Source organism: Typopeltis vanoorti, chromosome 7 (assembly GCF_054136105.1).
Source record: "Typopeltis vanoorti isolate ZY-2024b chromosome 7, IOZ_Tvanoo_1.0, whole genome shotgun sequence".
NCBI classification, from domain to species: domain Eukaryota; kingdom Metazoa; phylum Arthropoda; class Arachnida; order Uropygi; family Thelyphonidae; genus Typopeltis; species Typopeltis vanoorti.
In genome coordinates this window covers 117,791,100-117,815,280 of record NC_143555.1, presented here as the reverse complement: position 1 = coordinate 117,815,280, position 24,181 = coordinate 117,791,100, and the positions used below count along the sequence as shown (strand labels likewise).

The window sequence follows — 24,181 nt, the reverse complement described above, 5'->3', positions numbered from 1 at the left end:
TCACTGAGTGTGCCGCTAACTGAATGATAGATTATAATTTATAGATATAGTTTGCACCAGTGGTGTAGCTTGAGCTTTTGCCTCCCCTCTCAATACACACCAAAAATACTACAAAAAATCAAAACGACGTAGAGAGAAATAAATTAAAACACTATGTTTATTTTTGAAGTAAAACTTTAATTTCAACATTCTAAAATGTTATTTTTATTGCTTTTCTGTTAGCAAAATCATCAATGACATTGGTGAAGTCTATTTCATAGTAATGTAGGTAATTAATTCTTAATCAATTTTATTTAGCTCCTCTCACAACTAGCCACACTTACAACAATTGTGTGGAAAATTTGCAGTAGTATTTTAATATTTGGAAATAAGTTCTTGAGACTGTATTTTAGAATTAACTGCAAAAATTCAAAAAGGTTGAAAGTTCCACCTCTGCCCCTCTCTAGCTACGGGAGTGCACAAATACCATTTCTAAAAAAAATTACTTATTTTTATGACAGGTTATACAAGATGTGCAGTTGGAAAGGAATAAACTGACGCTCAAACTATTTTAATTTGATGCTTGCTTTTGTTTTTAATTATACCTCTTTTTCTTCCTTCATATATTAGGCCTAGTGGGCCATTACGATTCACAACCGGAAATCCTATGGAATAGGTCGGTCAATCCTTATTCCCAGAGTGCTCTATGTCTGTAGATATGTGTGTGTGTTCATTGGGTTGGTTTGCCTGTTCTGGAGGCTGAATAACCCAAGTTTCCAGGTGAAACCCCCCCCCCTATCTCCATATGAGACCAGTTAACTCACCTTTTGTCAAAAGAGACCAGATAAAGATTCCTCATGTGACAGATGGGAATTGAACCCAGGTCTTTTTGACCAAAGGGCTTCGTCTATACAAGCTGAGCTATGGAGGCTCTTTAATAATACATATAATATATAATTATATATATAAATAATTTACTTAAAACTTAGTGAAAATAATTGAATGTGTTATTTGCCACAATAATTTTCAAACAAAAGGCAGTCATACATGAACAGTTATTTTATTTGTTTTGTCTATAATGATGATACAAATAGCATGAGACCCACACAAACAGGTACAGCACCATCTTATGAAATCAGTGTAATACTGTTGGTTGTAATGTACAGGGAGGCCATAAAATAACTTTCCCTCTTTGTAGGCATCTGTAGCTAAAACCAATAAACAGAATAAGATCAAATTTTATATTGAGACTTTTGAAGGCATGGGGAGATGATTTCTGCGAAAAAAAGATTTTGTACCAAATGTCGCCAACAGGGGAAATTTTGTCACTGGTGAGCAGAAAACAAGTAGATAATTACATTAAAGACAGATAAAATGGAATAATAACATTTAAACAGTGTAAGCAACAGCCGTGTCACTCATTCCAGTTGGATATGTGGCGCATTACAATGATAATAAGAATAATAATTATACGGAACTGCACTTATATGGATAGAAGTGAAGCATTTTCCGTAAGATTTTCCAGACTGTACTATAAGCCATATCAAGTTTGCGAGCTATGACACAAGTACTGGTCCCTGTGTTGTCGAACACAGGGACCTTCAAACACCGCAAAGGTGGAGAAAGCTATCATCACTCCTATCTCAGTATCTCCCATAATGCAAAGCACATAGTCTAACCAAGTGAAAAATAAACTCTCAAAATCAAACTTTATTTGCTTACAAATAATGATTAAACAAGAAGATAATTTGTTGTAAAATATAATTTACCAATTAATGCTCTGGTAGACAGGTTAAACCTATCTGTACATTGGATTATCTTGTCGAGTGCATGTGTTCTCTGAGATAGTTTGACTACTTGCAGCATGAAACATCTGAGTTTCTGGAGAGAGAAAAAATATCACCTGAGTTGTGACAAGCCATATGAAGACTTCTGCAAGGAAAGAATATATGTGGAATTACAAGGCCTGGTGATAATGAACAGCTTAGAAGACGGCTTGCAGCTATAACATGGAATGTTAAGCAGGAAGGAGATAAATTCTGTGTGGAACTAACCAAATGATATTTAACAACATCAATATGAAAAGTGCAAATGTATTCTAAGGTCAAAAGAGTGAATGAAGTATGTGTCAAATGGATGAATAAAGGGATTAAGCATGAAATTTGGAAAATGAAGATACTGTAGAGGTAGCACAAGATGAATAATGGTTGCAATTAATTGCATGAAGAGAATAAAGAGCAGGCCAGGAAGGTGACTCAGTTGGTAAAAACAGCAACATTACAGTATGAGCAGAAATTAGCAAATGAGGCCAAGAAAACCCTACAAAGTTTGTCAGATATATGGCAAGTAGAAGGGAAAATGATCTTGGACAAGGGAGATGCATATACGGTGATATACTTAGATTTTCAAATGCTTTTGATCGATTATTACATGACAAGTTGTTTTATAAACTGAAAGAAATGGGATTGGATAACAGACTAGTGAGTTGTTGGATCAGTGATGGGTGTCAGACAGTTATCAAAGGGTGTAGTGTACTGAAGGAGGATGGCCACTAGTGAATTGCTGAAGGGAGGATCTGTATTTGAGTCATTGTTTACAAATTTGTCTATTAAAGGTATTGGGATGGGTTTAACTGGTGATATGCAGCTGTTGCATATGATGCAAAATTGGGGTAAGCAATGCAGAGTCAGGAGGATGTTATGGCCTAACAGAAGAACTTCAATAGATAGCATGATGGGCATATAAGAGGAACTATCAGTTCATTGTTACAGAGTGCAAGGTTTTGAAATTTGGTAAGCAACAATAGGGATGCAAAGTATACACTTGGTGGGAAAATTTTAAAGGAGAGAGAGAAGATGAAAGATCTAAAAGTGGAGTGGTGGTTGATAAGGACCTGAAATTCGGAGGCTTACATTGCACAAGTTGTGCTGTTGTTAAATCAGATAATGGCAATGATGCAAGGGACCCTGACATAGAGAAATAAAGAGGTTTGATTCCATTGCATAAGGCCTTTATCAGACCTCATATGGATCATTGTATGCAGATTTGGTCACTGGGTTTCATGGTGATGAGGATATGTTAGAAAGGGTCTAGAGAAGTTTCACAAGGTGGTCAGTGGTCTTTATGTGGAGTATGAAGTCATATTGAAAGAATGTAAGTTGTAAAGCCTCAAATGGAAGGAGGATATGATTGGGATATATAAGTTAATCAGGGGGTTGTTATCAGGTTGACATAAAAATGATTTTTCATAGAATGGGAGAAGGGGGGGGGGGGTAAAACAAGAGGCCATCTCTAGAAACTGTACAAAACAGGGTGTGAGCAGAGGAGTGAGGAGAATGTTACTTGCATAGAGAGTGGTTGGTGGGTGGAATGCTTTGCCCGAATGTGTTGTGAATGCAGACACATTGAATCAGTTTGAGCCATGGTTGGAAGAGCTTTGAGTGTGATAGCATTTACCTTCCACGATACATCTCTGACTCCATGGGGTCTGATGTTAATCATAATAATAAATCCTAATATATATATTAGGTGGGTAAAGCTCTGATCACTATTCTTAGTATTTTAACATAGTTTTTAACATTGAAACATAGTTCAAGTCTAAAGATGGTACAACACCAGAGCAACTCATTGTAAAGTGAGATGTGCTTTACATTATGGGAAAATACTAAGAATAGTGATCAGAGCTTTACCCGCCTTTACAATGAGTTGTTCTCGTGTTGTACCATCTTTATACTTGAACTATGTTTCAGGTGCAAACTTAATTGTTTGCTTACTTGGGATTAGGAGTTAAATAACCAAGCTTAAAAAATTACTTGGTAACCCTAATATACAATATCCCCAAGTTAAAAAAATTTATTACATATATATATATATATATTTCTTTTTTTAAGGTGGGAAAATCATTTATATTTAAGGAATATCATTTATATGACTACATACCTGAATGTTAAAATAGAATATAAGGTACTACTAGTTTCATCTTTCTAGATGACTTCACCAGGTACACGCATCCATCTGGTTAGAAGAACACAGTTCTTACATCTGCAAACATGATTATGGTCAATATGGCCTTGCAGACCATGTTTTGGATACATCCCACAGGATCTCCTGGAAAAAAATACCATGCTCCACCATAGTAAATTCAAAAAAGAAAGACTATTCTTTGAATCTGCATCTGCACTCAGGAATCAACCTAATTTAAACGAATACGGTTGCATTAAACTTCCCAAAATGTGGGAAACTTTAATTATCAGAGATCCCTCTTTACATCCCAGGCCACCTGCAAATGCCCATAGAGGGGGTGCACCACCTAGATAGGACTTTAGTTTCACTTTTTTATTGTATTTGTATGTGTGTTGTTACAAAAATTTTTGTAATCCCTAAAGATGTCTCTGTGACGGAGACGTAATATTGGAAGTATTAAAATTAGTTTTAATCCTTTCTCAGTGCTGTTAATATTCCACTAAACCTCTAACATGATATACTACTTTCTTTGACTGCAACTCATCAGTTATCATCAACAGTACTCCTCCCCCCATTCTATCTTCTCTATCCTGCCTGAAAATACTGTATCCATCACGCCTGAAAATACTGTATCCATCACGCCTGAAAATACTGTATCCATCACATTCAGTTCCGGTAACTACATTTTCTGCTGACATCCAAGATTCACTAATGCCTACAACTTTTGGTGAGACTGCACTGACTAATGCCAAAAATTCTTCCCTCTTATTTCGAATGCTTCTTGCATTAGTATACAAAAATTGCAGATTTCCTTTAGTTCTTGTACCAGCTTTAGAACTGATATACATGCCACTCATTTCAGTAGTCCCGTGCCGATTTTTATCCACTCTATTCTGCAATTTATTCCTCGAATAAGGATCAACAAATATACAGTCACTGCTTAAGTTTCTCCCTCTTACACCCACTTTTCAATTTTAGTTTCCCTGCCCAATTACTTCAACTTGTTCAAAAAACAGTAACTTCTTCAATCGCTTATGACCTTCCATGTTCAGATGCAACCCATGTTTTGCATACAGCTGTCTTTTGCCTTCAAACACACTCGACATAAACAAATTCCAGACCTCTTTTTTTGCACATTCTTGCAATCATATCATTCATTATCATTGCTCATCTACTTAACTCATAATTGTCAAAATGATGCAGCACACACACACTATCCTCCCTTTGACACTTTTCTTCTTCACGATATCTAACAATGTTCTTAAATCTTTTGCTACCTGATTTATACTACCACTCAGGTCATTTGTACCCCCCATAACTATCATCTTTTCTGCATCATGTCCTCTCTTTATTGCTAAAGCCACTCTCTCTATTGTTCCACCAGCTAAGCACTCCTCAGGCATACCACTCTCCATACCCTTAGTCATAGAATCATCATATATTGTACCACTCGTAACTTCATTCAAGTCCAAACAAGCATCACTCATGGCCTCATTTTCTACACTATTCAGCATGACACTCCCAGTGTTTCATTACTCAATGCTCATTTACTTACTCCCTCATTCTCATGACATCTCGTTTCTTCTAGACCTCTTGTGCTTTCATTCTGTTGACTCCCAATCACTCCCATACTTAATCCTGTTCTAGTTACTTCAGCTAAAGTAATCTCCATAGTCTTAATTTCTCTATTCAACACATTTAACTCAGTTTTAATTTCCAGAACCTCCTTACTGAGCACTTCCAATTCCTCTTGCAGAAGATTAAGGTCACATTTTATTTTCACGAACTCCTGCCAAAGTTCTTCCACTATGGTCCCGACATCTGCTTCCATTCCTAATTGCTCCAGCCTATCCCGACACTTCTCACATATGTCGACGTTTTCATTCTTATCATTTAGCCAAACAGTCCACAGATCCTTCACATTCTGCAGCACATACATATAGCAGTTTCCGCAACACATCCATTGTGAAAAATCCAATGCAGAGCTAAACTTTCATATAGAAGTCATCCGAGCCACTGACGTACGTCTCTTGTTGGATGCCATCTTTAGATGCTGAAGTAGTGAAGCAAATAGCAGCGAAAATGCAATATATAAGAACAGAGTTTCAAACAATAACATCACTGAAGGTCACTTGTATCCAACCGAAGCACAACTGCAGCACAATTTGAGACAAAAAGCCACACTATACTTTAATTTAAAAACACGTTTTCTAGCATAACTCAACATGACTGCCACGTTCACTAGCGACGCCAAAACCAAATCCACTGATAATGGCTTTATAGTGAAAGGTGCAAAATTATAGCAATTTTGGGGGAATACAGAAGCAGGTTAATAGCAGTTTAGAGCTATGGCATGAATTTTGGGCAAATACAAATACAGTTTCCAGAGACCATGTTATAAATAACTATTTTAATTTCCCGATGTTTCGTCCTTTATATTAAGATTATCATCTGGAGTATACACATATATACAGAGTTACTGAATTATAAACTGAATTACATTTCACACAGTATGCTAAAGACAATAATTTGATCAACGGTTATTCTACTGACATGACCTCTAGTGAAAAAAGAATATATAAAAAAATATATATATAAAAAATAAAAAATAAATAAATAAATAAATAAATTAATTAATTTAAAAACTACTTCAAAGCTATATTCTATTTAAGATAACATCAGAGAAACATTCCTTCATATAGATAGTTTTCTTACAGTAACACTGATGTCCTAATTTAACATGACAGTTGTGTATATTAGATTTAAGATTCTGGATTACCTATGGTCCTATTTATAGTTAACTCTTAGGGAGAAAGGTTAAGTGGGTAGAATATGTGCCTTCCATATTCTTGGGATTTTTAGACCATCATTATTGTTAAGATTATTATTAAGATTAAGGTTAAGATTGTTAAGACTAGGTGTCATTAATACTCTAAAAAACAGGGTTTGAAGATTTGTTCCAAAACAAGATGAATTTAAAGTTATCAGCAATACTTTCCTAAAAATTAGTTACAGCCAAATCACTATCAATAAAATTCTCCTCAAGACCTCACTTAAAAACAAAGATAAACTAGACTACAATAAAACTGTAACCATTCCATACATTAAAGGGACATCAGATAAAATAAACATAATACTACAGAAATATAACCTTAAATTCACCTTTAAACCTCCTGCCAAATTAAAGCGCTTACTCAACTCATCCAAAGGCCCACTCCTCCTGTAACCATTAACACTTTCATTGCCAAGCTGAAAATTGGAATTTCGTGTGGTGGCCAAATTTTTTTATTTTTTCATTTAGTTAGCGACATCCATGCGATAACACCTGATCGGCCGTTTGGTGAGAACTCGCATCATGCGATATCGCTTGGGAAATGAACATGTTAAATAAAAACTGTAACCATTCCATACATTAAAGGGACATCAGATAAAATAAACAGAATACTACAGAAATACAACCTTAAATTCACCTTTAAACCTCCTGCAAAATTAAAGAGCTTACTCAACTCATCCAAAGACCCACTTCTCCGCTGGCCCACCCCTGGAGTATATTGCATTTGCACCTGAAATCTAACCTATATTGGGGAAACAGGATGCACAATTCCTATCAGACAAAATGAACATAAACGACACATTAAATATAATAACTATGGTGAAGCTGGCCTTTCTGATCATGCCCTGAACACTTTACATAGGATTGACTGGAAAAGCACCAGTTGTTTACATCACACCAAAACATGGTATGAACGTAAATTTAAGGAACGCCTGTGAGATTCTTATCAATCACCCTAATCTTAACAATAATGCTGGTCTAAAAATCTCAAGAATATGGAAGGTATATATTCTATACACTTAATCTTTCTCCCTAAGAGTTAACTATAAATAGGACCATAGGTAATCCAGAATCTTAAATCTAATATAACAATTGTCATATTAAATTAGGACATCATTGTTGCTGTAAGAACACTATCTATATGAAGGAATGTTTCTCTGATGTTATCTTAAATAGAATATAGCTTTGAAGGAGTTTTTTTAATTAATTAATTTATTTATTAATTTATTTTTATTTTTTATGTATTCTATTTTCATTAGAGGTCATGCTAGTAGAATAACCGTTGATCAAATCATTGTGTCTTTAGCTTACTGTGTGAAATGTAAATCAGCTTGTCTCTGTATATATGTGTCTACTCCAGATGATGACCTTGATATGAAGGGTCGACATGTTTGGAAATTAAAATAGTTATTATAATAGAGTTGAAGAGTCCATAATTTGTCTAAAATGAATGCACTAAATCTTGTTCACCTTAATGTCAACCGCAGCACAACCTTTCTCATTGTTACTCCTCAGCTATTCAACTATGGTGGTCTTCAGACCACGTCCTCATGCATAAGAACAATGATGCAGCTAGTCCACGAATTCATTCTAATGTGAGCAATCCGTTAATAATTTAGAACTTTGGTGATGTACAAAAGCAATGTTTTTTATGCATCTCTTTTTTTTTCTTCTATGTATTGTATACCTGGTGACGTCATCTAGAAAGATGAAACTAGTAGTACCTTATATTCTATTTTAACATTCAGCTAGATAATCATATAAATGATTTTCCTTAAATATAATTGATTTTCCCACCTTAAAAAAAGAAATATATATATATATATGATATATATATATATATATATATATATATATATATGAGATATATTAGGATTTATTATTATGATTAACATCAGACCCCATGGAGTCAGAGATGTATCGTGGAAGGTAAATGCTATCACACTCAAAGCTCTTCCAACCATGGCTTAAACTGATTCAATGTGTCTGCATTCACAACACATTCGGGCAAAGCATTCCACCCACCAACCACTCTCTATGCAAGTAACATTCTCCTCACTCCTCTGCTCACACCCTGTTTTGTACAGTTTCTAGAGATGGCCTCTTGTTTTACCCCCCCCCCTTCTCCCATTCTATGAAAAATCATTTTTATGTCAACCTGATAACAACCCCCTGATTAACTTATATATCTCAATCATATCCTCCTTCCATTTGAGGCTTTACAACTTACATTCTTTCAATATGACTTCATACTCCACATAAAGACCACTGACCACCTTGTGAAACTTCTCTAGACCCTTTCTAACATATCCTCATCACCATGAAACCCAGTGACCAAATCTGCATACAATGATCCATATGAGGTCTGATAAAGGCCTTATGCAATGGAATCAAACCTCTTTATTTCTCTATGTCAGGGTCCCTTGCATCATTGCCATTATCTGATTTAACAACAGCACAACTTGTGCAATGTAAGCCTCCGAATTTCAGGTCCTTATCAACCACCACTCCACTTTTAGATCTTTCATCTTCTCTCCCTCCTTTAAAATTTTCCCACCAAGTGTATACTTTGCATCCCTATTGTTGCTTACCAAATTTCAAAACCTTGCACTCTGTAACAATGAACTGATAGTTCCTCTTATATGCCCATCATGCTATCTATTGAAGTTCTTCTGTTAGGCCATAACATCCTCCTAACTCTGCATTGCTTACCCCAATTTTGCATCATATGCAAACAGCTGCATATCACCAGTTAAACCCATCCCAATACCTTTAATAGACAAATTTGTAAACAATGACTCAAATACAGATCCTCCCTTCAGCACTTCACTAGTGTCCATCCTCCTTCAGTACACTACACCCTTTGATAATTGTCTGACACCCATCCCTGATCCAACAACTCACTAGTCTGTTATCCAATCCCATCTCTTTCAGTTTATAAAACAGCTTGTCATGTAGGAATCGATCAAAAGCATTTGAAAATCTAAGTATATCACTGTATATGCATCTCCCTTGTCCAAGATATTTTTCATCTTGTTATAGTACTCAAGTAATTAGTAAAACATCATGTCCCATTAAAAAATTCATGCTGACAACCACAGAGAATGCTGCTGTTATGAATTGATTTCTGCATCCTAGTTCTCACTAATCTCTCCAGTATCTTAACCACAACTCTAGATACGTAGATTGGTCTAAAGTTTGTAACCACAGCCATATCACCACCTCTACGCAGTGGAACAATTTTACCTTCTTTCCATCATCTTGGAACATGCACTGTTGTCAGACTCTTATTAAACAGGTATGCCAATGCTACATCCATTTCCCTGAAACATTCCTTTAAGACACATGGTGATATGTCATGAAATCCTATCGCTTTATTGATATCAAGCTTATTCATTTCCTCATATACCTCTTGCATGCTCACAATTAAGTCTTTCTCTTCTATATCCTCTACACTTTACATCCTGATGAGTATGAAACAACCTTATAAACTGTTCACTGAACCCTTAGCAATGTTTCTTGCAATAATTACCATCCTGCCATTTTCATCCATTAACATCGTCTTACCGTAATCATTTTCCCTTCTACTTGCCATATATCTGACAAACTTTGTAGGGTTTTCTTGGCCTCATTTGCTAATTTCTGCTCATACTGTAATGTTGCTGTTTTTACCAACTGAGTCACCTTCCTGGCCTGCTCTTTATTCTCTTCATGCAATTAATTGCAACCATTATTCATCTTGTGCTACCTCTACAGTATCTTCATTTTCCAAATTTCATGCTTAATCCCTTTATTCATCCATTTGACACATACTTCATTCACTCTTTTGACCTTCAGAATACATTTGCACTTTTCATATTGATGTTGTTAAATATCATTTGGTTAGTTCCCACACAGAATTTATCTCCTTTCTGCTTAACATTCCATGCTATAGCTGAGCCGTCTTCTAAGCTGTTCATTATCACCAGCCTTGTAATTTTACATATATCCTTCCTTGCAGAAGTCTTCATATGGCTTGTCACAACCCAGGTGATATTTTTTCTCTCTCCAGAAACTCAGATGTTTCATGCTGCAAGTAGTCAAACTATATCAGCGAGCACATGCACTCGCATAATCCAATGTACAGATAGGTTTAACCTGTCTACCAGAGCATTAATTGATAAATTATATTTTACAACAAATTATCTTCTTGTTTAATCATTATATGTAAGCAAATAAGGTTTGCTTTTGAGAGTTTATTTTTCACTTTGTTAGACTATGTGCTTGGATAAAGGATTAAACTAAACTTATTAAATTTTGCTTTTGTCAGTTTATATTTAACAGTGTAATTCACAATGCAGAATAATTAGAAAATAATTAATATTTTTTTAACTTATTTGCTGATATTTTGTTGGTATTATATCCAGCAAATGACAGTGCTCTGGCATATATTTCACTGGTATTATATCCAATGACAATGCTGTTCACCACTGAACTCACTTACTTGTAACTCACTTTTTTAGCCAATGGCTATAATTCCCAAAGAATAGATAAAATACTAAATGCCCCCCAAAAATCCCCTCCATTATCTAATGCACAGGACTACAGCAAAACTGTTACCATTCAAAATTCAAGGCACATCTGAAATGATATCTAGAATGCTTAATGAATATCAGCTCTTCACTACATTTCAATCTTATGTCAAATTGTCAACTCTCATCTGTTCACCTAAGAACAAGCTCTCTCCTTTATCACATCTAGGAGTATATGTAGTGCCTTGTACTTGTGAACTGGTATACTCTTAATAGACAGGAAGAACTGTTGACATTTGCCTTGGAGAACTTGAAAAATACATTCGGCACTATCGTTATGGCAAGTCAGGACTGACAGACCATGCTTTGGATGCCTCTTCACACAGAATCAAATGGAAGAAAAACAAAAGTTCTACACAATAGTCATTATAAGTCATCGAGATTGTTTTTGGAATCATCATCAGCAGCTTTAAAACATTTTCCAAACCTCAACAAGTATGGCTGTATCAATTTACCAAAGATCTGGGAGACAGTCATTTTAAGATCAAATTAATACTGATTTTTTTCTCTCTTTATCTATGTTGTCCTAAATTTTTTAAAACTAGTTCCACCGTTATACTGAATTGTTGCTGTTCATGTACAGTGACACACTGTATTTGTGCTCTGAAGATGCCAGATATAATACCATCAAAATATCAGCAAATGAGTTAAATAAATATTAATGATTTTCTTATTATTCTGTGTTATGAATTATGCCATTAAATATAAAACATGAACTGCCAACATATGTCTTTCTACTCATTAAAGTTTGCATTTGAAGCACCTTTACACTAGGCTACTTAATATATACATTTGATGTGAAGTCAGCATTCCTTTTTTAAGTGTATATTGCTGTGCATCATGAGAAGGATCACTACTAAGACCAGTTTTGTCTTGTATCATTCAGGTCTCACTCCCATTGATAGGTCCTTAATAAAAGTCAAAACCACTATGGGTAGTGATGGTAACAATATACACATCTGGAAGGGAATGTGCTGTGCATTATGGGATACTGATACAGTTCACGTAAAGTCAACAGCCTCTGTATGCAAGTAGCCCAGTGATGAAGATACTTTGCATGAAAGCTTAGTTTATATCATTTGGGTGAAGCATTACACAGGAACATAATTTCTTGTCATGTATAATTTACTTTGTAGCTAAGTTAAAAACTTTCTATAACATAAATTAGGTTTCAAAGAAGCCAAGTTACTTGGCCATGACAGGCCATCAAGCCTATTATATTCTAACATGCAAGGGAAAATGGGAATTAGAAATATATATATATATATCATATTTTAGCTGATCTCTTGAATTTCTTTTTTTTTTCTTTTTTTTATTAGGAAGAGGCACTTTCTGTTTTAAAAGCAGCTCAGGCTGAAGCCACAATTGCAAAAGCTGCTGCAACTGCTGCTCAGGAGGCTGCTAAAGCAGCAGAAATTGCAGCTAAATTAGCTCCTGTTGAAAAGGTTATTATAACAAAAGAAGAGTCCATTCCTATGGAAATAAAACCATTACCAGTGATGGTGAAATCAAAAGCTCCTATATTTGTAACATCGCTTGCAGATGCAGAAGTTATTGAAGGTAGTAAATTTACCTTTGAATGTAAAGTAGAAGGATATCCTCAACCTAATGTAAGTAGGTTTCATGATATGTATATATATGTACACAGTAATTATTCTATTGACATCTTCTTTCTGCTTAAATATCAGTAAGCTCAATGCTTCCAATCCAGTAAATTCACTATTATTGTTTTGGAAGAAGTGGTTGTTGTGAGCACTGAGCATGCTATTCTGGCTGGTAAAACCAATGGATATTTTGCATCTGTTCTGTTTCTTACTTTCCTTTAAATTTTTTTATATTTTTTATAAACATCCCTTTCCCTATACATACCCACACACAACAGAGGTCACACCACAACATTGGCATATCTTGGCAAGGGATGAGACAGAAAGAAATAATCTGTTAAGAATGTGTTTTTTTGAAAACCTGGAAGTTGTATTCATTGAGAAAAATATTATGAGGAAGGCCTGTCTACATCTGTTCCTAGAGAACAGATGTAGACAAAATTAAGGATGAGAATGAGAAGTTTATTTAATGCATATGGAGCTGAACCTTATTTGGATGTTAGCCAGTGGCTGCCCCCATGTTTGTTCATTATTACAGGAGATCAGAGGCATGGTGTTGGCCATTTCAGTGGAGTAGCATCCAGTTAAGTACCTATAAAAGACAATGGAAACAGAGTGTCCATGAGAACATGATTAGTGAGAATCGATGTAAGAGGGATTCTCTCATTTTGAGAGAGGGTTTTGGGTACACCACCCCAAATATTAGAAAAAATATTTTAAGGTTGACTGGATTTATTTTGTTATTAACACCAGCCCTCCACTGAGTCAGAACACTCATTGTGGGAGATACATACCATTACACAGAGTTCATCAAACTGTGCTTTAAATTGATTCAGTGTATCCACATTCGCCATGCTGTCAGGCAATGCATTCCACTCATCAGACACTTTCTATGCAAAGAACTGGCTCCTTACTCCTTTGTTCACATCCTTTTTATACAGTTTTCGTGGAAGCCCCCCTTTTTCTATCCCCCACTTCTGGTCTGTGAAAAATATTTTGTTCATTAACCTGGAAATAACCACTTTTTTTTTTTTAACTCTAGCTAGTGCCTGGATGGGGCTGGCTTCCCCTCTTCCTTAACCACTACACTGCTGTGGGTGCCACTGTATGACTTGTCCATTAGTTTCTTGCCTAGTTTTATAAGTGGTAAGGTCGCAGATGCCCTTTCCACACAGAGTTGGAATCACAAACATCTGTGTCTTAGACATGATTCAAACCCACAGCCTCTTGGTTGGAGAGTAGATATGCTAAACACTCAGCCAACCAGGCCAGCAAGGCAATGACCATTTACCAACTTAAACGCCTCAATCGTCTCCTACTCTTATTCATGAGGCACTGCAAATTGCATTCCCTCAATCTGTCTTCATATTCCACATTCTAAAGACCACTTACCACCTTAGCCAGTCTTCTCTGGATCCTTTCTAATATATGATCATTACCATGAACACCAGGTGACAAATTTGTGCACATTAAGCCACATGAGGTCTGATCAAAGCCTTATACCATAAGGCTTTGATTTTGTTTTTACTCATTGTGGTCCTCTGCATCATTGCACTGTGGTAGCAAGGTTTTTTCTCCCGGAAATTTGGGTTTTTTTTCATCCTGTGTACAGACACATCAGCCTTCAGAACATACAATTTACAGACAAAAAATACCTATGTTGGTGAAAATGGGCAGTAGATGGTGTTGATGGTAGTAGTGTTGTAGTAGGCGAATTAAGAAGCATTGGAAAGGGTGAGATGTATTTAGCAAAGTAGAGTCGAGTGCCCTCCTGCCATGAGTCCTTGCACTCCCTGGAGGTGTCATGTAATAATAATAATAATAATATATTTCTTTGTTTCGACTACATGTTGATGTACAATGATTTAATCATAAACTTAGCAACATACTATATTATTATTATTATTATTATTATTATTATTATTATTATTATTATTATTACCCCAAGACCTCATGGAGTCAAAGACTCATCTGGGAGGTCCTTTTAGCACACAGACACACACACACACACACAGCTCATCATACTGTGTCTTAAACACATCCAAACTCAGACACCGCACTCTCAGGCAAGGCATTCCAATCATTTACAACTCTGCACGAAAAAAAACCTACCTCTCACTCCCCTACTCACACCCTCTTTATACAGTTTCCAGGGATGACCTCTGGTTCTATCCTGATCTACCACTATTTTCTGTAGAATTTCTCCAGCATTGATCCTATAACAACCTCTTACTAACTTGTAGGTCTCTATCATATCTCCCCTCTTCCTCCTGTCCACCAGACTCTGCAAATTACATCTTCTGAATCTTTCTTCATACTCGACATTCCAGAGGTTAGAAACTAACCTTAATCAGCAACCTTTGGATTTTTTTCTAACATCGCTTCATCCTTCTGAAAACCAGGTGACCAAATCTGGGCACAATAGTCCATCAAAGCCTTATACAAAGGAACAAGAATCACCGAACTTCTACATGACAGTGTCCTCTGCATCATTCCCAGAGACCTTTGTGTTGTCTTCACAATTTTGGCTATGTGTCCCCTAAATTTCAGATCTTTATCCACTATCCACCCCCATATCTCTTATTTACTCCACCTGCAACAATATATCCTCACCAAGTTGCATCACATTTTTGTTTTCCAAATTTTAAAACCTTACATTTTGCAACATTGAAATCCATCCCCATTTCTGTGCCCAATCAGTCAGTTTATTCAAGTCTTCTTGTAAGGCAACAACATCTTCACTACTCTTCATGGTTCGTCCCAACTTCGCATCATCTGCAAACAACTGAATATCTCCATCTAAATCTTCACTAATATCATTAATATACAAGTTAAACAGCCCTAAAACAGACCCCTGAGGCACTCCACTAGTGACTTTCCTTTTCCTAGATATTGCTCTGCCATACACAACTTGCTGATACCTATCAGATAGCCATTCTCCAATCCAATGCACTAGTCTAATATCCAAACCCATCTGCTCTAGTTTGACCATCAACTTATCATGAGGTACTCTATCAAAAGCCTTTGTGAAATCCAAGTATATTACTGTGTATCCTTCTCCTCTGTCCAAGGAAGCAGTCACTTTATTGTAATAAGTAAGTAGATTACTAAAACATGACCTTCCTTTAGCAAATCCATGCTGTCCATCAACGATAATACCATTGTTTTCCACCCGACTCTGGATCCTAGTTCTCACAATCTTCTCCAAAAACTTAACCACAACACCTGACACACAGATAGGCCTATAGTTTGAAGCTTAAGTTCGATCACCTCCTTTATGAAGTGGCACAATCTTGCCCTCCTTCCACTCCTTAGGAACTTGACCAAGTGCAAGACTCATATTAAAAAAAAATTTCAAGGCAGGTTTCAATTCCCTTGCACATTCCTTCAGAATACGTGGTGATATATTATCAAGTCCCACAGTCTTATTTGCATCTAGTTTGCTCAACTCCCTATACACCTTTTGCTTACTTACAGTCAGTCTCTCTTCCCCATCATCAACTGCTCTCAATCTCTCCATGAAGTCACATTCACAAGATTGAAAGACCTTTATGAACTGCTCATCAAGTATCTCCACCACACATTCTGCAACAACTGTCTTTATACCATTTTCTCCAATCAATGTCATCCTTCCATAATCATCCTTTTTTTGCTGGCTATATATCGAAAGAACTCCTTAGGATTCTTTTTGGCTTCACTAGTTAACTGCTGTTCATACCTCTCTTTAGCTACCCTCACCAACCAAGTCACCCTCCTTACTTGGTCTTTGTAGACCTCATGGAATTGGTTATTTCCACTTTTCTTATGCTGCCTTCACAATGACCTTTTTCTCTGTATCACATGTTTAATCTCTTTATTCATCCATCTCACACCTACCTTATTTAGCCTTCTCACCCTTGGAATACATTTAGACATTGCATCTGCTAGATAGTTTTTGAAAATCTCCCAAGCTGCATTGATCTCTTTTCCGGCTAACTCCTCATTCCATGCTACAATTGCAAGCTGTCATCTGAGCTCTTCATAAGCACCCCCCCCCCCCTTGTAGTTCCACATATACCCTTTTCTCACAGAGGTCCTCAAACTGTTGGCATCCACCCAGTTAATCACCTCATGGTCACTCTAACCAATTGGTGGATAATTTGACACCTTATTTATAATTACATCCTCTGATGAGATGACTAAATCCAAGACCCTGAATCCTTGTGTGCACTCTGTTACATACTCTCTGAGGTAGTTATTGCTCAATAACTCAAAAAACTTATTTTCTTTACTTCCAGTTGCTATCTCATTACTCCAGTCTATATTGCCATAACTAAAATCGCCAATTAATGACCACTCTTTTTTTATTAGCTTGGCTAATTTGATTATACATTTCATAGTCACTTCCATCCACATTTCCTGGTCTATAACAACATCCACCCCAGTATTTGATTCCATTCACCTCTATCTCACACTATACTTCCTCAAACCCACTGGCACTATTTCCCTCTTGCATCTCTACTTTGTATGGACATTATTATTATTCAGGCCTCCATGAAATCAAAAGACTCATCGTGGGAGGTCCCCCACCCTAAGAAACACAAAATCTATCATACCACTCCTTAAACTCATTAACCGTTCTCACTCTCACCACTCCATCAGGCAATGCATTCCATGGTTCAACCACCTTCTACGCAAAGAAACCACTTCTCACCCTCTTGCTTACAGTTTCCTTTCGTAACTTCCAGGGATGGCCTCTTGTCATCACTCCTTCCCACTGTTCAACCAAGCGAAAGAACTCCCCAGTGTCAACTCTGTAACCACCTCTCAACAGTTTAAAAATCTCAATCGTATCACCTTTCCTTCTTCTATCCAACAAACTCTGCAGTCCACATTCCCTCAGCCGATCCTCATAACTATCCTTGTACAGTCCTGAAACCATCTATGTCATCCGTCTTTGTATCCTTTCCACAGTTAATTTATCCCCTTCAAATCCTGTGGACCAAATCTTAGAACAGTAGTCCAGGTGTGGTCTGATCAGGGTCTTATACAACAGAATGATAACTGTTTTATCTCTTCAGGTCAGCATCCTTCTCATTATTGCAGCAATCCTGTGTGTTACCTTCACCACCTTTGCAATATGTCCACTAAATTTCAGGTTTCTGTCAACCATCAACCTCAAGATCTCTTGTCTCTCCTACTTCCTCCTGTATAACTCCTCCAATAGAGTATGCAGTGTCCGATCGATGCTTCCCAGACCTCAAAACCTTCATATTTGCTGCATTAAACCGACATTCATGTGCCCATCTATCTAGCTTATTCAAATCCTCTTTCAGGTCTGTTGCATCTTCACTATTACTAATACTCCTTCCCAGCTTCGCATCATCCGCAAACAACTGAGTATCCCCTTGCAGTCCACTGACAATGTCATTGATATAAAGGTTAAACAATATAGGTCCCAGTACTGAGCCCTCTGGGACCCCATTTGTAACTCTCTGCTTCCTTGAAACTGCTCCACCATACAGAACTCTCTGATACCTATCGGACAGCCAATCCTGAATCCAGTTGACCAATCTGACATCCAGACCCATGTGCTGCAACTTAAATATCAGCTTATCATGTGGCACCATGTCAAATGCCTTCGCTAAGTCTAAGAAAATCGCAGTATATGCATTTCCCTCATCTAATGTTCTTGTAACTTTATCATAAAAGGCTAGCATATTGCTAAAACAAGAGCACCCCTTCACAAATCTTTGTTGACTCTCACAGATAATATTACCCTTATACGGTCCCTCACTAATTTCTCCAAGATCTTATAAACTGCTGATGACACACAAACAGGGCTATAATTAGACACTTCCCAGTCTGCTACCGCCCTTATGCAATGGCACTATCTTACCTTCTTTCCGTTCCATGGGCATCTTTCCCGCAGCCAGAATTTCATTGAAAAGCCAGGTCAAAGGCACTGCCAGTTCCCTAGCACATTCTCTCAAAACCCGTGGTGAAATACCATCCAGTCTCACAGCTTTACTGACATCCTTAGTACTCAGTATTTGAAACACACTCTCCTTCTGTACCTCTAATCCTCGAACCTGCCCAAACCCCTAGCATTAAAACTGACTCCTCCAGGATGAAATACTCCAATAAAGTGTTCATTGAACAATTCCACTATGTCCTCTGCATTAGTCACTCTATTCCCATTTTTATCCCACAATATCATTCTTCCACAGTCATTTCTCCTCCTACTGGCCACATATCTAAAAAATTCCCTAGGATTTTCTTTGGATCTTAGGGCCAATCTCCTCTCATATTCCAGTTTCATCTTCCTTACCATACTAGTCACTCTTCTGGCCAGTGTCCTTATACTCTTCATGCATCTTCTCTTCACATGTCTCCTTATATCTCTTCCATAGCCTCTTTTTTGCATGTAATTCCTGTTTAATATTGTTTGTCATCCACTTTATTCCAAATTGTGTCCTCTTGTTCAGTCATGGTATACAACTTACTATTGCTGCTAACAAATATTCTTTCATAATTTCCCATGCACTAATGATATCCCGGCCTTCCAATTCCTCCCTCCATGAAACTTCCCCATGTTTTTGTCTTAGACTATTATAATCACCTGCCTTATAATTCCACATGTGTTCGCATCTCTTTGATACTCCTGATACTCCTGTATGTCTATTCATTTTCCAAGTGAAATATGGTCACTCTCTCCAAATGGTGGGAGAGATGTCATCTCAGTTATTATCAACTCTTCTGATGCTCTGACCAAATCCAAAACTCTTGAATCTCTTGTTCCCTCTGTTACATGTTGCCTAAGACATTTGTCCCTCTAGAATTCTAGAAATTCCATTCCCTTATTGCTACATGCATCTTCCTCTCTCCAATTTATACTGCTGTAGTTAAAATCTCCCATAACAATTATTCTTCTTGCACTTGCCAAACTGAACTGTCTAAACATTTCCTGCCTCCCACCCCTCTGTACTCCTGGGTCTGTAGCAACACCTCACTAAATATCCTATCTTGCCTGCCTTTACCTCACACCATATGCTTTCAAAATTATTAGTGCCACTGCCTTCCAAAGTCTCCATTCTTAGAGGACATAGGTCGTCACTTATCATAAGCAGTACTCCACCACCACGCTTTCCCTTCCTATCCTGCCGAAAAATTCTGTACCCAGCAACTTCTATTCCTGTTATTATATCCTCTTCTGTCAACCACGTCTCAGTGATCCCAATAATTTTGGGCCAGGCTGATACTATCTGCGCCACCAATTCCTCTCACTTATTCTGGATACTCCTGTCATTAGTATAAAGCATATAAATGCCGTTGTTTCTATACCCAGCATTATTCCCTCTAGACTCCACTGGGCTCAGTGTTAGCTGATGTAGTCCCCCCCCCCTTCTCCCAAGTACCCATTCCCACAAGAGGCCACCCCTGCTACCATCCTCCCTGTTACACACTCACACTGACTTGTTCAGAAAGACATAACTATTTCTCTATCATCAATAGCACCCCCCCACCTTTTTATCCCTTCTATCCTCACGAAAGGCATCATACCCTTCCATCTCTATTCCTGTGAGGATGTCGTCCTCTTCCAACCATGTCTCACTTATTCCGACAATCTTTGGGTGAACAGTCGAAATTATTGCAACCATTTCATCTGCCTTGTTTCTTATACTTCTAGCATTTGTATACAAACACAATAGCTCATTTCTGGATCTACAGCTAATTCCACCTGTACCACTCTTTCGATGTAATCTCTCCATGCTTTACTGGGGCCATTTCCCTTTCTTCCCATTTCTTCTAGAACCTTCCCCAATTCCACCTTTGTTTCATGTCAACCTGTATTACAATTACATCAGTTGTTATAGGCAAATAAGAGATATTAGGAAATGTTCTAATGGAATAATCATTTGTATTTGAATTATTCTATTATGTTTATTAAACAGATAAAAATATTGAATAAGGAAATGGATAATGTAAATTATTTGATTATTATGAAATATTCTTGATTACTATGAAATTTACTGCTGGTAAGTGATGGAGAAATACAAATGCTCTAAAGAAGGGATTAATTATTTCAGCATTACTACAAAAAAAACAAGATTGAATATTTCATATTATACAGTAAATTTGGATTGTGAATTTCTTTGGATAAATTTACTGAACTATACTTAAACATCACGTAATTGAGTGTTATTCAACCAGTGTTTTATGTATATTCAAATTATATTGTTTTATGGATTACAGATTCAGTGGTATAAAGATGGAATTATGGTTCAAAATAATCCAGATTACCAAACATGTTTTGACAATGGTGTTTGTTCGCTAACTATTGAGGAAACATTTACTGAAGATTCAGCACGGTTCACATGTAAAGCCACTAATATGGCTGGCACAGCTGAAACTCATGGCCACCTAACTGTTACAGGTATTTTCTTTTTATTATTATTACAGCAGCCTCCATGAAGTCATTAGACTTGTTATGGGAGGTCCACTTAACTAGAAATATATTCACATATATATTGAATGTTAAACTCATTTACACTCTTAGCATTCACAGTGCATTCTAGTAATTTGTTCCACCACTCACTATGTAATAAAAAACCAACTCTTCAAATCATCTTTGCCACATCTTTACTCCACTTCCAGGGATGGACTCTCATTCTTCCACTCTTAAATCTCCTCTGTATTAATCCATTAAAATCCACTCCCTAACTTAAGCATCTCAAACATATTACCTCTTTTCTGCCTACCAACCAAACTCTGCAGTTTGCCTTCCCTTAAAATTCTCTCATAACTGTCATTCAAATATCCTGATGTTGTCTTTGTATGTAGACCCTCTCCAGTATTTTCACATCACGTTGAAAAGTACATGACCAGATATAGATATAAGCACAATAAGTCTTTATACAATGGCATAACCACAAATAAGCGTTCAATTAAAACAATTGAGATTCAGATGGTGTTGTAAAGTTTTACAAGTTTCCAGGAACAGGCACTCAAATTTTAAATGATGAAAATTGAAATTTCTTGGTTTGATTACAAACCAAGAAATGCAAGCAGCATGGGAAGGAAGGCTAGATTTATCAGATTCCAGGAATATAATGCTATTATAAGTGCAGAAATCAGTTTTTCTGCAGATTATCTAGGTATTGTGCAGATTAACTACGGTGATCCGTTAATGTGCGGAAAATTGTTTCATTTCTCAAATTACCTAGGTAATCTGCAAATTACCTAGGTAATCTGTACATTACCTACTAGGCACTCGTTAAAGTGAAAATAAGATCTTTGCTGGAACAACAGCAACGTTTCTGTACGCTTAAATTAACATAATGTTATTTATTTATTTTTCGATATCTAAAGAATCAAGTTAATGCAATCAAAAATCAACAAATTAGTTGATAGAATCAATCATCAATCAATTAATATAATACAAGGAATCAAACGGTTTAAAATATTATTACAATTAAGAAAAAAAACATATGATAAAATTATGTTTACTTATTAAAAAACCAAACTAAAAGTGGAGGGAGAGGAGGGAAGGAGTAGGGAAAGGAAATGAGAGAAACAAACTTTTGAACTTTAACGATACGGAAGCCATTAATGTGCACATTACCTAGGTAAAATGTGGAAAACTCTTGATTCTGCACGTTAACGGAGCAAATCAGTTAATCTGCAGATTAGCCAAGTAATGTGCACATTAACGGTTTTCGCACTTTAGCGGTAACATTAATACCAAACCTCCATGGAGTCAAAAGACTCATCTGGGAGGCAAAAACTGTTACACACAAAGCCCATCAAACCATGCTTTAAACTCATTCAATATATCTGCATTCACCAAAATGTCAGGCAAAGCATTCCACTAACAAACCATTTTCCATGCAAAGAACCTACTCCTTATGCCCCTATTTACACCCTCTTATATATGTCCCCTTGTTCTACTCCCTTCCCCCATTCTATGAAAAATTTCTTGCACATTAACCTGGTAACAACCCTTAACCAACAACTGAAATGTCTCAATCATATCCCCTCTCTTCAGAAGGCTTTGTAAACTGCATTCCCTCAATCTATCCTCATAACCCAAACAGTTATGACCTTAGTCAGTCTTCTCTGAACCCTTTCCAATATATATTCATCACCACCACCATGTAAACCAGTGGACCAAATCTATGTACAGTAATCCATATGAGGCCTTATACAATGGAACTAGAACCTCCTTATTTCTACAAGTTAAGGTTCTCGGCATCATTGCCATAATCTTATGTGATGTATTCATAACTTGTGCAATGTGATTTCTGAACTTCAGATCCTTGTCCACCACCACTTCAAGGTCTCCTATCTCCTCGACTTCCTCCAAAATTTCTCCACCACATGTATACTTTGCATCCTGTTTTTGCCTACCAAATTTCAGAACCTTACACTTGGCAACACTGAATTGATAGTTTTGTACCATTGCCATCTCAAACAATTTATTTAAGTCCTCCTCTATGGCCACCACAACATCTACTGGATTTCTCATCACTCTCTCCCCAGTTTTGCATCATCTGCAAACAGTTGTATATCACTCATTAAACCTATCCCAATATCATTAATATACAAATTAAATAACATGGGTCCCAAGACTGACCATTGCAGCTCACCATTAGTGACTTGCCTATTTTGAAATAGTGCCTTCCCCCATTCACAATTTGCCGATACCTATCTGATAGCCGTTCCCCTATCCAAGGTCACCAAATTTAGTGACTGACTTGTGGCATGGCAATCTATCAGAAGCCTTTGCAAAATCCAAGTGGTATATGCATCCTTGCAAAGATGCATATACCACTGCATATGCATTCTTCTTGTCCAATACATTCATGCTGATAAGCACAAAGAGTACCACTGTTAGCAACCAACTTTTGTATCCTATAGCTCTCCAGCCTGTCCATTACCTTAACTAACAACGCTAGACATACAGATCAGTGTACAATTTGTTGCCTTTGGCTTATCATAACCTTTGTGAAGTGGAACAATTTAGTTTTTCTTCCAGTCCTTTGGGACTTGTGCTCTTAGAAGACTCTTGTTAAGGTAGGCCAAGGCTGATGCTAACTCCTTGGAACATTCCCTTAAGACACATGTAATATGTGATCAAGTCCTATAGACTTATTGATATCTAGCTTACTTAACTCTTTATATATCTATTGCTTGCTCACAATTAAGATCTTCTCTCCTTTCATTATCTACACTTGAGATTCTGAATTCAC

General features: G+C 36.8%; 1 protein-coding gene across 3 annotated transcripts in view; it reads left to right on the top strand.

Moving 5' to 3' along the window:
- The window catches only part of LOC150104992 (uncharacterized), a 768,027-nt gene that overhangs the window by 383,801 nt on the left and 360,045 nt on the right, over positions 1-24,181 (top strand). For all 3 annotated transcript variants that reach the window (XM_090395452.1, XM_090395451.1, XM_090395453.1), the window contains exons 22-23: positions 12,666-12,956; positions 21,186-21,366. In XM_090395452.1, coding sequence (XP_090251578.1) covers positions 12,666-12,956; positions 21,186-21,366 — 472 coding nt within the window. The remainder of the gene's footprint in view (positions 1-12,665; positions 12,957-21,185; positions 21,367-24,181) is intronic.